The 12867-nt window shown below is 54.5% G+C and overlaps 1 protein-coding gene across 2 annotated transcripts in view; it reads right to left on the reverse strand.

Annotated features, from left to right (window-relative positions):
- TMCC2 (transmembrane and coiled-coil domain family 2) overlaps positions 1-12336 on the reverse strand; it is a 29190-nt gene extending 16854 nt beyond the window's left edge. The window contains exons 1-2 of one of the 2 annotated variants that reach the window (XM_050985330.1): positions 12179-12336; positions 1059-1568 (exon numbers count right to left, since the gene is read on the reverse strand). In XM_050985330.1, the coding sequence (XP_050841287.1) occupies positions 1059-1568; positions 12179-12265 (597 nt within the window). In that variant the 5' untranslated portion in view covers positions 12266-12336. Of the gene's footprint in view, positions 1-1058; positions 1569-5650; positions 5671-12178 lie in introns of those variants that run through there. The other variant, XM_050985331.1, reaches the window with a different exon arrangement.
- Between the last annotated feature and the right edge of the window lie 531 nt (positions 12337-12867).

Consider the following 12867-nt stretch of genomic DNA (forward strand, 5'->3'; position numbering starts at 1 on the left):
TCCAGGTGCTCCATCCCTACCTTATCCGCCAGCCCCTCGCCGTCCTCGGCCAGCAGGATGACCGTGTTCGCAGTGGACAATGACCGGGGAGCAAAGCCTGACCCCACTGCCTCCACCTCACCAGGGATTTGATCAGAGCCCCAAAACCTCTCCAGACCCCCCCTTTCCTCCAGCATAGCCCCTCCAGACCTCCCTTTCCTCCAGCACAGCCCCTCCAGACCTCCCTTTCCTCCAACACAACCCCTCCAGGCGCTTCATCCCTGCCTTATCCTCCAGCCCTCGCTGTCCTCAGCCAGCAGGATGGCCATGTTTGCAGTGGACAATGACCTGGGAGCAAAGCCTGACCCTACCAGGGATCTGTGCAGAGCCTCAAAACTGCTCCAGACCCCCCCTTTCCTCCAGCACAGCCCCTCCAGACCCCCCTTTTCCTCCAACACAACCCCTCCAGACCCGCCTTTCCTCCAACACAACCCTCCAGACCCGCCTTTTCCTCCAACACAACCCCTCCAGACCCCCCTTTTCCTCCAGCACAACCCCTCCAGACCCCCCTTTTCCTCCAACACAACCCCTCCAGACCGCCTTTTCCTCCAGCACAGCCCCTCCAGACCCCCCTTTCCTCCAGCACAACCCTCCAGACCCCCTTTTCCTCCAGCACAATCCCTCCAGGCGCTCCATCCCTACCTTATCCGCCAGCCCCTCGCCGTCCTCGGCCAGCAGGTAGACAGCCCCACCCTCGGCCAGCAGGATGGCCGTGTCCGTGGTGGACAATGACCTGGGAGCAAAGCCTGACCCCACTGCCTGCACCCCACCAGGGACTTGTGCAGAGCCCCAAACCTCTCCAGACCCTCCTCTCTTCCAGCACAACCCCTCCAGTGTGCTCTATCCCTACCTTATCTGCCAGCCCCTCGCTCTGGCAGCAAAGCCTGACCCCACTGCCTGCACCTCATCAGGGATTTGATCAGAGCCCCAAAACCTCTCCAGACCCCCCTTTCCTCCAGCACAACCCCTCCAAACCCCGTTTTCCTCCAGCACAACCCCTCCAGGTGCTCCATCCCTACCTTATCCGCCAGCCCCTCGCCGTCCTCGGCCAGCAGGTAGACAGCCCCACCCTCGGCCAGCAGGATGGCCGTGTCCGTGGTGGACGATGACCTGGGCCTGCCCTGGTGCTGATGCAGGATGGCCGTGAGGCCGCTGTCCTGGGGGGCCTTGCGGCCGAGGTGGGGGCTGCCCTTCTGAGGCTCCAGCGAGCCGCTCTTGGCGCGGCGGCCGCCGCTGTGTAGGCTGGTGCCGCGCTTGATGGAGGGGCGCGAGCGGATCTGCTGCAGCACGCGGTTGAAGGCCGTGGGCCGGGCGGGGAGGTCGTGCAGGGACACGGCGTAGGACACGCGGTGCATCTCCGGGGAGCGCTCCTTCTCGTCCGGGGACTCGTGGTCGGAGGCGCCGTGGGGCCCCGGTGGCGCCGAGTCCTGCGAGCTCTGCTGGTCGCGCTCCCGCGAGCGCCGGCGGCTGTGGAAGAGGTGCTTGAGGCCGTGGCTGAACATGGAGCCCTCGGAGAGCTGCTGGATTTTCTGGGGGGAAAGAGAGGGAATGGGGGCTGTTAATTGAGGGTGTTAATTGAGGGAATGGGCGCTGATAATTGAGGAATGGGTGCTGTTCATTGAGGGTGTTAATTGAGGGAATGGGCGCTGATAATTGAGGATGGGGTTGTTAATTGAGGGTGTTAATTGAGGGAATGGGCGCTGTTAATTGAGGAATGGGTGCTGTTAATTGAGGGTGTTAATTGAGGGAATGGGCGCTGTTAATTGAGGGATGGGGTTGTTAATTTAGGGTATTAATTGAGGGAATGGGGTTGTTAATTTAGGGTATTAATTGAGGGAATGGGTGCTGTTATTCAAGAGAATGGGCACCCATTCAAGGAATGGGTGCTGTTAATTGAGGGCATTAATTGAGGGAATGGGCACTGTTAATCGAGAGAATGGGTGCTGTTCATTGAGGGTGTTAATTGAGGGAATGGGTGCTGTTAATTGAGGGAAAGGGCACTGATAATTGAGGGTGTTAATTGAGGGAATGGGGGGTTGTTAATTTAGGGTATTAATTGAGGGAATGGGTGCTGTTATTCAAGAGAATGGGCACTGTTAATTTAAGGAATGGGTGCTGTTAATTGAGGGAATGGGAGCTGATAATTGAGGGTGTTAATTGAGGCAATGGGTGCTGTTAATTGATGGAATGGTGCTGTTAATTTAGGGTATTAACTGAGGGAATGGGTGCTGTTAATTGATGGAATGGGTGCTGTTAATTTAGGGTTTTAATGAGGGAAATGGTGCTGTTAATTGAGGGAATAGGTGCTGTTAATTTAGGGTATTAATTGAAGAAATGGGTGCTGTTCATTGAGGGAATGGGGGATTGTTAATTGAGGGTATTAACTGAGGGAATGGGTGCTGTTAATTGAGGGTATTACTTGAAGAATGGGTGCTGTTAATTGATGGAATGGGTGCTGTTAATTTAGGGTATTAATTGAAGAAATGGGTGCTGTTAATTGATGGAATGGGTGCTGTTAATTTAGGGTATTAACTGAGGGAATGGGTGCTGTTAATTGATGGAATGGGTGCTGTTAATTTAGGGTTTTAATGAGGGAAATGGTGCTGTTAATTGAGGGAATAGGTGCTGTTAATTTAGGGTTTTAATGAGGGAATGGGCGCTGTTAATTGAGGGAATGGGAGCTGTTTGTTAATTGAAGGAATGGGTGCTGTTAATTGAGGGAATGGGTGCTGTTAATAAAGAGAATTGGTGCTGTTAATTGAAGGTATTAATTAAGGGAATGGGCACAGTTAATTAAGGGAATGGGTGCTGTTAATTGAGGGTGTTAATTGAGGGAATGGGTGCTGTTAATTGAGGGTATGGGTGCTGTTAATTAATTGAGGGAATGGGGAATTGTTAATTGAGGGTATTAATTGAGGGAATGGGTGCTGTTAATTGAGGGAATGGGCACTGTTAATCGAGGGAATGGGTGCTGTTAATTGAAGGTATTAATTAAGGGAATGGGTGCTGATAATTGAGGGAATGGGTGCTGTTAATTAATTGAAGGAGTGGGTGCAGTTAATCAATTGAGGGAATAGGTGCTGTTAATTAATTGAGGGAAAGGGAGCTGTTCATTGAGGGAATGGGTAACTATTGGAAACACTAAGTATTAGTACTTGGAAATACAAAACATGAATGGAGGTATTGGAAATACTAAGAATTAGTGGAACTATTCAAAATACGAAATATCAATGGAAATATTTGCAATACTAAATATCAATGGAAATATTGGCAATACTAAATATCAATGGAAATATTGGAAATACTAAGTAGTAGTGGCCTCAGCCATGGTTTTCCCTGTGACATTTGCCATGGGCCAGCCTGACCTGGCTGCTGGGGATGAACCAGCCCTGTGCCACCAAACCCAGCCCAAACTGCGTTTATAAATAAAAAACTAATATAAAGTATATCATATAAAAATCTCATAATAAATATAATAATAATTTTCACAAGAAATATTATATTATATTATATTTATTGTATTATATTATATTATATTATTATTATATTATATTATATTATATTATCTTATATTATATTATATTATATGTATATATCTTATATTAGATTATATTATATTATCTTATATTCATATTATATTCATATTATATTCATATTATATCAGTATTCTATCATATTATATATGTATTATATTATATATTTCTTATATTCTATTATATTCTTTCTATTCTTTATCTTCTATTATATTTATTCTTTATTTTATTCTTTCATTTTTTTATTATCTTTCTTCTTATTCTTTCATTCTCTTTCTTCTCTTCTCTTTCCTATTGCTTCTGTCCTCTCTCTCTACCCTTACTCTACTCCTATACCTCTCTACCTATATCTTCCTCTACACCTTTAAAATGTAAAATATATAAAATAATATATAATAATGTAAAAATAAGACATAATATGCTGTAAAATTATATATAAAAATAAGATATAATAACACATAAATACAAAGTGGGCAGCCAGTGGTTTCCAGCAGGAGGTGGGGACACGTGGCTGCCCTGAGCATTCCCAGCTCTCCCTTTCCAGGGGTGCATCCCACATTCCCAGGAAACAATCCCAGGGACTGGGGGTGGCAGCTGGCCACAGGGAGATGATGAATATGGATGGTGGAACAGATCCTGCTCCTGATTGCAGCCAGGGCAGCCCAGCCAGGGCTCTGGAAATCCTGGGTTCCACTGGAACCCGGCCAGGGATCTTCCCTGCAGCCGCTGGAAATCCAGGGTTCCATTGGAACACCCAGATTTCAGGCCAGGGTTCCACTGGAAATTTGGGGTTCCGCTGGAAATTTGGGGTTCCACTGGAAATTTGGAGTTCCACTGGAAATCCAGGGTTCCACTGGAACACCCAGATTTAAGGCCAGGGATCCACTGGAAATTTGGGGTTCCACTGGAAATTTGGAGTTCCACTGGAAATCCAGGGTTCCACTGGAACACCCAGATTTAAGGCCAGGGATCCACTGGAAATTTGGGGTTCCACTGGAAATCCAGGGTTCCATTGGAACACCCAGATTTCAGGCCAGGGTTCCACTGGAAATTTGGGGTTCCAGATTTGCATCCCAGGAGATTTTGGCCCCGTGCCCTCCCCATGCCCTGTGTGAGGAGAATCAGGGTGCAGCGACTTCCAGCATTTCCAAATTCCCAATCCCAGCATTTCCAAAGGGCTCAGAGCATCCTCAGAGCCCCAGCAGCACAAAGTTGGGATTTTGGAAAAGCTGAGATGTTCCAGCCAGGAGCTCCGGGAGCTGCAGGCAGAGGAGGAGCTCAGGGCCATGCTGGGCTTGGATTTGTCTGGGATTTTTTGGGCTCCTTCCCCCAAAAATCCCAGCACACCTGGAGCCCTGACAGGGAACCAGCAAAGGGATCTCTGTCCCCAAACTCTGCAGGGAAAGCTCTTCATCCCTCCCTGAGCCACTCACAACCCAAACCTCCATCCCTTTGAGGATCTTCCTTGGAAATACAGAATAAATCTCTGGTAACAATTTAAATTTTATTCTATTTATGGAGTCTCTATGGAAACAGAGGCAGCATTGGAGAGGTGAGAGCTGCAAACCCCCAGATTCCTCCCGTGGAGGGCACGGCCAGAGCTGCACGAGGTCCAAGGGAACAGAAACCACCAACTCCCCTAAAGCCTTCAGGAAATTATTTGTGACGTGGACTTCCCAGTCCTGAATGATCTTCTGCAGAAATGCACCATTTCAGTCCAATTTCACATTGTTTAATAAATTTTTTTACAAATTTTTTTACAAATTCAGTCCTGCTGGTGAATTCGCCTGAGCTGAACATCTTCAATATAATTTCTGTGGAAGTTCTTGTGTGAAATACTGAGTTAAATGATTAGTTGTCTCCAATTGCTCCTTTAGAAAATTTGTTAGGAATTGTTACAGAGTGGCACTTGAATTTCTTTCCAGCCAGAGCTGCACAAGGTCAAAGTGAAAAGAAACAACCAACTCCCTTCCCCAGGGAGATGAAAACAAAGGAAAAGTGGAGCTGGCAGGAAAGATTTTGGGAACCAGATGCCCTCAGGGCTTCTCATCCAACAGCTCCAACTGAGCAAAATTCACCTTTTCAGACAAATCCCCCCAGGCCCTTTCCAAGTTTTCCTGAAAGAGTCTTTCATGGGCTGGGCAGGCACGGGATCTGCATGGAAAAAACCAAATTTGCATGGGGAAAAAAAAAAGAAAAAAAGAGGGAAGCAAGGAGGGATCCCAGCTCAGTTTGTCCAGGCTGGAACCCAGTGAATTCCAGCTCTGGGTTTGTCTGCCCTCAGGAGCTCTGAGTGCTGGCCACAACCAGTCCTGTGCTGCTGCTCAAGCTCTGTTTGCTCACGTTTTCCCAGGATATTCCTGCCCTTCCAGAGCAGAGGCATTTTCCTGGCACAGAGCAGCACTCAGGGCTCAGAGCAGAGGCTATTTTGGAACAGCCATTGCTTACGAACCACAGACTCACGGACAGCTGAAAAACACCAGGGTGAATCCAAAAATATCTTCATTTCTTTGGATTTCCACACCAGCACAGCCAGGCTCTGCTGCTTGCTGGTGGCAACTTGTTCTGTGGACTTCAAAGCCCCTGCTCCACATCCCACAGCTGGAAAAATCCCATTTTAGCCCAAATCAGGACATCTTGCAGGAAAGCTGGGGCAGTTTTGTCCTGGCAATGCCCAGTGCTGGCCTCCAGGGTGGTGTCCCTGCTGCTGCCACCCAGGCTGAGCCCTCCCAGCTCCGCTCTGAACCATCCCCTGACACCCAAACCCCTTCCTCGGCTTGCAGACGGACACACAGAGAGGATCTGGTTGCCACCACCTCCCAGGGTGGCCCCAAGCTGAGAAATCCTGCTCAGTCCTTAGGGTCATTAATTATTTATTCATCCCCAGCCCGCCCAGAGGCTCCAGCCAAGGCTCTGCAGCTCTTTGGAACATTTGCACAAACACGGGGGGAAGTTTCAGCCCTTCCCACCCCAGATTTAAAGTCTCATCCCTTCCCTTCCCATCCCATCCCATCCCAGATTTTAGGGCATAGGGAAAAGTCTCATCAATTCCCACCTGATTCAAATCACATTTTAAGGCACAGAGGGAAATCTCATCCCTTCCCAGCCCACCCAATCCCAGATTTTAGGGCACAGGGGAAAGTCTCATCCCTTCCCACCCCATCCCATTCCAGATTTTAAGTCTCATCCCTTCCCACCCCATCCCATTCTAGATTTTAGGGCACAGGGGAAAGTCTCATCAACTCCCACCTGATCCAATTCTGTATTTTAGGGCACAGAGGGAAAGTCTCATCCCTTCCCACCCAATCCCAGATTCTAGGGCAGAGGAGGAAGTCTCATCCCTTCCCACTCCATCCCATCCCAGATTTTAGGGCAGAGGAGGAAGTCCCTTCCCTTCCCTTCCCTTCCCTTCCCTTCCCTTCCCTTCCCTTCCCTTCCCTTCCCTTCCCTTCCCTTCCCTTCCCTTCCCTTCCCTTCCCTTCCCTTCCCTGCCCTTCCCTTCCCTCCCTTCCCTTCCCTGCCCTTCCCTTCCCTTCCCTTCCCTTCCCTTCCCTTCCCCTTCCCTCCCTTCCCTTCCCCTTCCCAACCTTCCCAACCTTCCCATTCCCACCCTTCCTCCCAACCTTCCCTTCCCTTCCCTTCCCAGATTTTAAGTCTCATCAATTCCCACCCCATCCCATTTTACATTTTAGGGCACAGGGGGAAGTCTCATCCCTTCCCACCCAATCCCAGATTTTAGGGGAGAGGATGAAGTCTCATCCCTTCCCATTCCATATTTTGAGTCTCATCCCTTCCCATCCCATCCCATTCCATATTTTAAGTCTCATCCCATCCCAGACTTTAGGGCACTGGGAGGCCACAGCCCCCAAACCCAGGGGGATCCCAGCAGATCCCGTTCATCCCTTCTGGGTTTTCCAGCCCTGCTGCTGCTTTTCCAGCTGATTCTCCTCTGGCAGGACCGAGAGGCTCCTGCCACCCCCCAGCCCCCTCCAGCCAGGCGGGGGGACAGGCTCAGAGCTGTCCCCAAGGGGTGACAGCCAGCCCAGCCCAGCCCAGCCCAGCCCCTTCTCCCCCAGCATCCCGAGCTCCCGCTGCCACAAACGCCAAGGAAAACGCCTGGATGTTCCCAACTGGCAAAGGAAAACGCCTGGATGTTCCCAACTGGCAAATCCAGCACTCCCCCACAGCCCGCTGCTCCTCCGGGGACAGCCGGGAGCAGCAGCATGTGACAAACGTGACTCATCTTGGGCAGGGCACCCGAGCGACAGCCCAGCGCTCCCGGGAGAGCTCCGGGAATAACGGGATGTGTGCCCGGGGGTGGGAACGGCAGGGAATTCACTGCCCGGGGGTGGGGACGGCAGGGAATTCACTGCCCAGGGGTAGGAATAGCAGGAAATTCACTGCCCAGGGGTGGGAATGCTCTGGGGTAATGGGATGTGTGCCCAGGGGTGGGAATGCTGTGGGAATAGCAGGATTCCCTGCCCAGGTGTGGGAATGCTCTGGGATAACAGGGAATTCCCTGCCCACGTGTGGCTCTGCCCAGGGCATGCAGATTTTGGGTTCAGGAGCCAGGAAAACCAAAATTGTGAACCTGGAGATGGGAACAGGGTCAGCGTTCTGCTCTAGGCTGGATCAGACTGCTGGGGAAAAACTGAAATCCAGGGAAAACAGAGCCAGGGGAAACAGAAATCCAGGGAAAACAGAGCCAGGGGAAACAGAAATCCAGGGAAAACACATCCAGGGAAAACAGAGATCCAGGGAAAACACATCCAGGGAAAACAGAGATCCAGGGAAAACAGAGCCAGGGGAAACAGAAATCCAGGGAAAACACATCCAGGGAAACCAGAGATCCAGGGAAAACACATCCAGGGAAACCAGAGATCCAGGGAAAACAGAGCCAGGGGAAACAGAAATCCAGGGAAAACAGAGATCCAGGGGAAACAGAAATCCAGGGAAACAGAGATCCAGGGAAACCAGAGATCCAGGGGAAACAGAAATCCAGGGGAAACACATCCAGGGAAAACAGAGATCCAGGGAAACAGAGAGCCAGGGCAAACAGAGAGTCAGGGAAAACACATCCAGGGAGAAGAGAGATCCAGGGAAAACCCTTGGCTCAGGAGAAGTGTCAGTTTTGGATGGATCCCATCTCTCCTGCAGGAACCGCTGCCACCAAGGGATTCCTGAGCACAGCTGTCACACACCAGCTCTGCTCCCTGCCAGAACTCCAGAACTCCTTCTTTCCCCTCCTTCTTTCCCCTCCTTTTCCCCAAGGGAGCCCTCGGTGGCAGCGGAGCAGCTGGAGCCAGGGCTGGGGAAGGGAGAGCTGCCATGGATCTGCTGGAGTTGAGGGCTGGAGGTGACACCAGGCAGGCTGCTGCTTCCAGGGTGCCACCTCAAACCCACCTCAGCTGGCAGCCAGGAGTTTACTCTGATCCTTCCCCATCCCCAGGGACAGGAATCTCTGATCCTGCCCCATCCATGGGCACAGGAATCTCTGATCCTTCCCCATCCCCAGGGACAGGAATCTCTGATCTTTCATCATTCATGGGGACAGGACAGGGACAGGAATCTCTGATCCTGCCCCACCCCCAGGGACAGGAATCTCTGATCCTTCCCCATTTCCAGGGACAGGAATCTCTGATCCTTCCCCATTCCCAGGGACAGGAATCTCTGATCCTGCCCCATCCAAGGGGACAGGACAGGAATCTCTGATCCTTCCCCATCCCCAGGGACAGGAATCTCTGATCCTTCCCCATCCCCAGGGACAGGAATCTCTGATCCTTCATCATCCCAGGACAGGACAGGGACAGGAATCTCTGATCCTTCCCATCCATGGGGACAGGACAGGGACAGGAATCTCTGATCTTCATCACCCACAGGGACAGGATCTCTGATCTTCTCACCCACAGGGACAGGAATCTCTGATCCTTCCCCACCCCCAGGGACAGGAATCTCTGATCCTTCCCCATGCCCAGGAACAAGAATCTGGATTTGGACCAGGACCAGCCTGAACCCACCCCTACCAGCAACTCCACAGGGGGCTTGGGGCAGGAAAAGTCTGCTCTATTAATTATTAATTTATTAATTTATTAACTGGTGGTGGCCGTGGCACGGTGCCCGCTGTGCTGTGGCAGCTGTGGGCAGCAGCCAGCCCCAGCTTTGCCCGAGTTCTGCCCAGTTTGAGGATTTATTTTAATTAATTGTTGCATTAAAGGTGAGCCCTGGCAGCAGACCTGCAGGAAGGGAGCACAGGCAGCTCGATAAAATCAATGGGATTTATTTGGCCTCGGATGCTGCTGCTGGATGAGGCTGTGGAGCTCCAGCTCCAGGTGGGATGTGCCAGCTCTGGAATTCTGGGGTGGTGGGCAAAGCCATGGGAAGCTGCAGCTCCTTTGGACCAACATTCCCACCCCTTTCCGAGCCTCTGTGCCCCAGGTGGGATGGAGAAAGGACAGGGAAAAACACCTTGGATGTGCCAAGCATGGCCCTGAGCCCCACATCCTCATGGATCATGGAATGAGGGAGGAGTCAGCAAATCATGGAATGGTTTGGCTGGGAAGGGACCTTAAACCTCATCCAGTTCCAGGGGTGGGCAGGGACAGCTCCCACTGTCCCTGCTGCTCCAAACCCTGCCCAGCCTGGCCCTGGACACTGCCAGGGATCCTGGGGCAGCCACAGCTGCTTTGGGCACCCCGTGCCACCCTCCCATCCCAGGGATGTGCCTGGCCCTGGCTCCTCCAGCTGTTTTTGGGGCAGCAGCAAAGCCCAAGCAGCCTCAGGAGCTGCTGGGCCACTGAGGGAAGGCCCCAGGTGCCACCTCCAGCAGCCACGGGGCTCCTGGTGCTCAGAGCAGCCCAGTTGTCCTCTGGGAACGGGGATTTGATCTCCTGGCTGTGTTCTGGCTGAGCCTGGCAGTGCCATCAGCTTCCTCGTGACCTTGTCCCCACCGGTGACACCGTCAGGGCCACCTGGGCTGCCACACCGAGGGGCTCCATCCTGCATCCCACGGCTCAGCAGGGACATTTCCCACTTTTTCCAAGGCTTTTTGAAAGCACCACCCACTCTGCCCTCCGATCCCACTCTGCCCACGGCATTCCCACGCCTGCACACCTCGAATTCCACACTGGGAATTCACCAATAAAACCCTGTTGAGCCGCCGGGGGTCGGAGCTGCTTTTTTCCCCCCAAAGCCAGGGGAATTCCGTGCCGGATTTCAGGCCGGATCCCGGCTCCGGGATGGGCTCTGTGCCTCCCGCAGCCCTGCAGTGCCCGGGGTTTGTTTTCCTCCTCCACCGGCCCCGCGGCCCGGCAGGAGCAGCCTCGGGGCCATTTCCACATTTCCACACCGTCACTCCCGGTGCCGCAGCCCTGGATCCTCCTGGATCCTCCTGGAGCATCCCCCCGGATCCTACCGGAGCATCACCCCCACATCCCCCTGGATCCTACTGGAGCATCCCCCCCATATCCCCCCGGATCGTCCCGGAGCATCCCCCCAGATCCTCCTGGATCCTCCCGGAGCATCCCCCCCATTTCCTCCCGGGATCCTCTTGGATCCACCTGGAGCATCCCCCCGGAACCTACCGGAGCATCCCCCCTGGATCCCCCCGGATCCTCCCGGAGTATCCTCCTGGATCCTCCCGGAGCATCCCCCCCATTTCCTCCCGGGATCCTCTTGGATCCACCTGGAGCAGCCCCCGGATCCTACCGGAGCATCCCCCCTGGATCCCCCCGGATCCTCCCGGAGTATCCCCCTGGATATTCCCGGAGCATCCCCCCAGATCCCCCCGAATCCTCCTGGATCGTCCCGGAGCATCCCTCCGGATCCTACCCGAGCATCCCCCCCATATCCCCCCGGATCCCGGCAGGGATTTCCCGGGATCAGCGCAGCCCCCCTGCAGAGGGGCAGCCCCCAACGCCCGGGATTTCTCCATCCCGGCAGAATCCCAATCCCAGGGGTGTCCAGCCCCATCCTGGGACCGCCCCCATCCCGACCCCAGGAGCAGCCGCATCCCAGGAGGATCCTATCCCAGCAATTCCCCATCCCAGCAGCGTCTCCATCCCTGGAGCATCCTCATCCAGTAGGATCCCGGGAACAGGGACCGTCCCCATCTCAGGAGCATCCTAATCCCTGTAGGATCTCTGCTGATAGGACCATCTCCATCCCAGGAGCACCCCAATCCAGGGGTCTCCTCCACCGGGACCACCCCAATCCCAGGATTATCCCTATCCCAGGAGCATCCCAATCCAGGAGCACCCTGTTCCCAGGGGTCTCCTCTCTCTGGAGCACTCCATTCCCAGGGTTACCCCAATCCAGGAGCACCCCAATCCAGGGGGCTCCTTCCCCTGGAGCACCCCATTCCCAGGATTATCCCCATTCCCAGGATTATCCCCATTCCCAGGATTACCCCAATCCCGGAGCCATCCCGCATTCTCCAAGGTCACACCTGTGGGACCGAGGGGATGGGGATGGCGGCACCGCCGAGCTCCATCGTTCCGGTGACCCCGCTGGGCTCTCCCCACCTCGGCCATCACCGGGACCCCCCGTTCCGCCGATCCTATGGGATTTTCCCATCCCCCGTGTCCCACCGGGGCGCTCCCGCCGCTCACCTTCAGGTCGGGGGGCTTGGAGCGCGGCGGCGCCGGGACAGCGCCCGCCTCGGGGGCCGCCGCCGCCTCGCCGGCCTTGCCCTCCATCACGCCGTGACCGGGCGACTCCCCCGCGGCGCCGGGATCCTCCTCGGGCTGCTGCAACTCGTCCGAGCGGCACCGCTTCATCCCGGGAGCGCCGTGCCCGCGGCGCGCGGGGGGCGCCTACGGCCGCGGCGGCGGCGGCGGGCGGCGGCCCGGCGGCCGCTGCGGGGCCCGCGGGCTGCGCGGCCCCGGCCCGCCCGCCCCGCCGAGCCCGGGCCGGGCGGCGGCTCCGCGCCGCGGCGGCTCCGCGCCCGCCGCCGGCACCGGCATCGCCGCCGCCGCCGCGCCTGACGGGCAGCGACTGCGGCCAATGGCGATGCGAGAGACGAGGCGCTTCTCGTGGTGATTGGTGGAGCGTGCTAGGAGGGCAGTGCTGGTGGGAGGAATTGACCAATGAAGACGCGCGGAGGGCGGGGCCGCCGCTGGTGATTCGCGGAGGCGGAGCGGAGCTGGAGACGGGCGCGCCGCCTCCTGCCGAGCCGCTCCGCGCAGCGCGGGATGGGGGAACAGCAGGCGGCGTCTGAGCTCCCCCTTTTGCTTCCCCTGTTTAAATACGTCATTTCATGGTCGTTCTCGTTTTTTGGAGTATTTTTGCTCGTCCCCCG

Source organism: Serinus canaria, chromosome 26 (assembly GCF_022539315.1).
Source record: "Serinus canaria isolate serCan28SL12 chromosome 26, serCan2020, whole genome shotgun sequence".
In the NCBI taxonomy this organism is placed as follows: Eukaryota; Metazoa; Chordata; class Aves; order Passeriformes; family Fringillidae; genus Serinus; species Serinus canaria.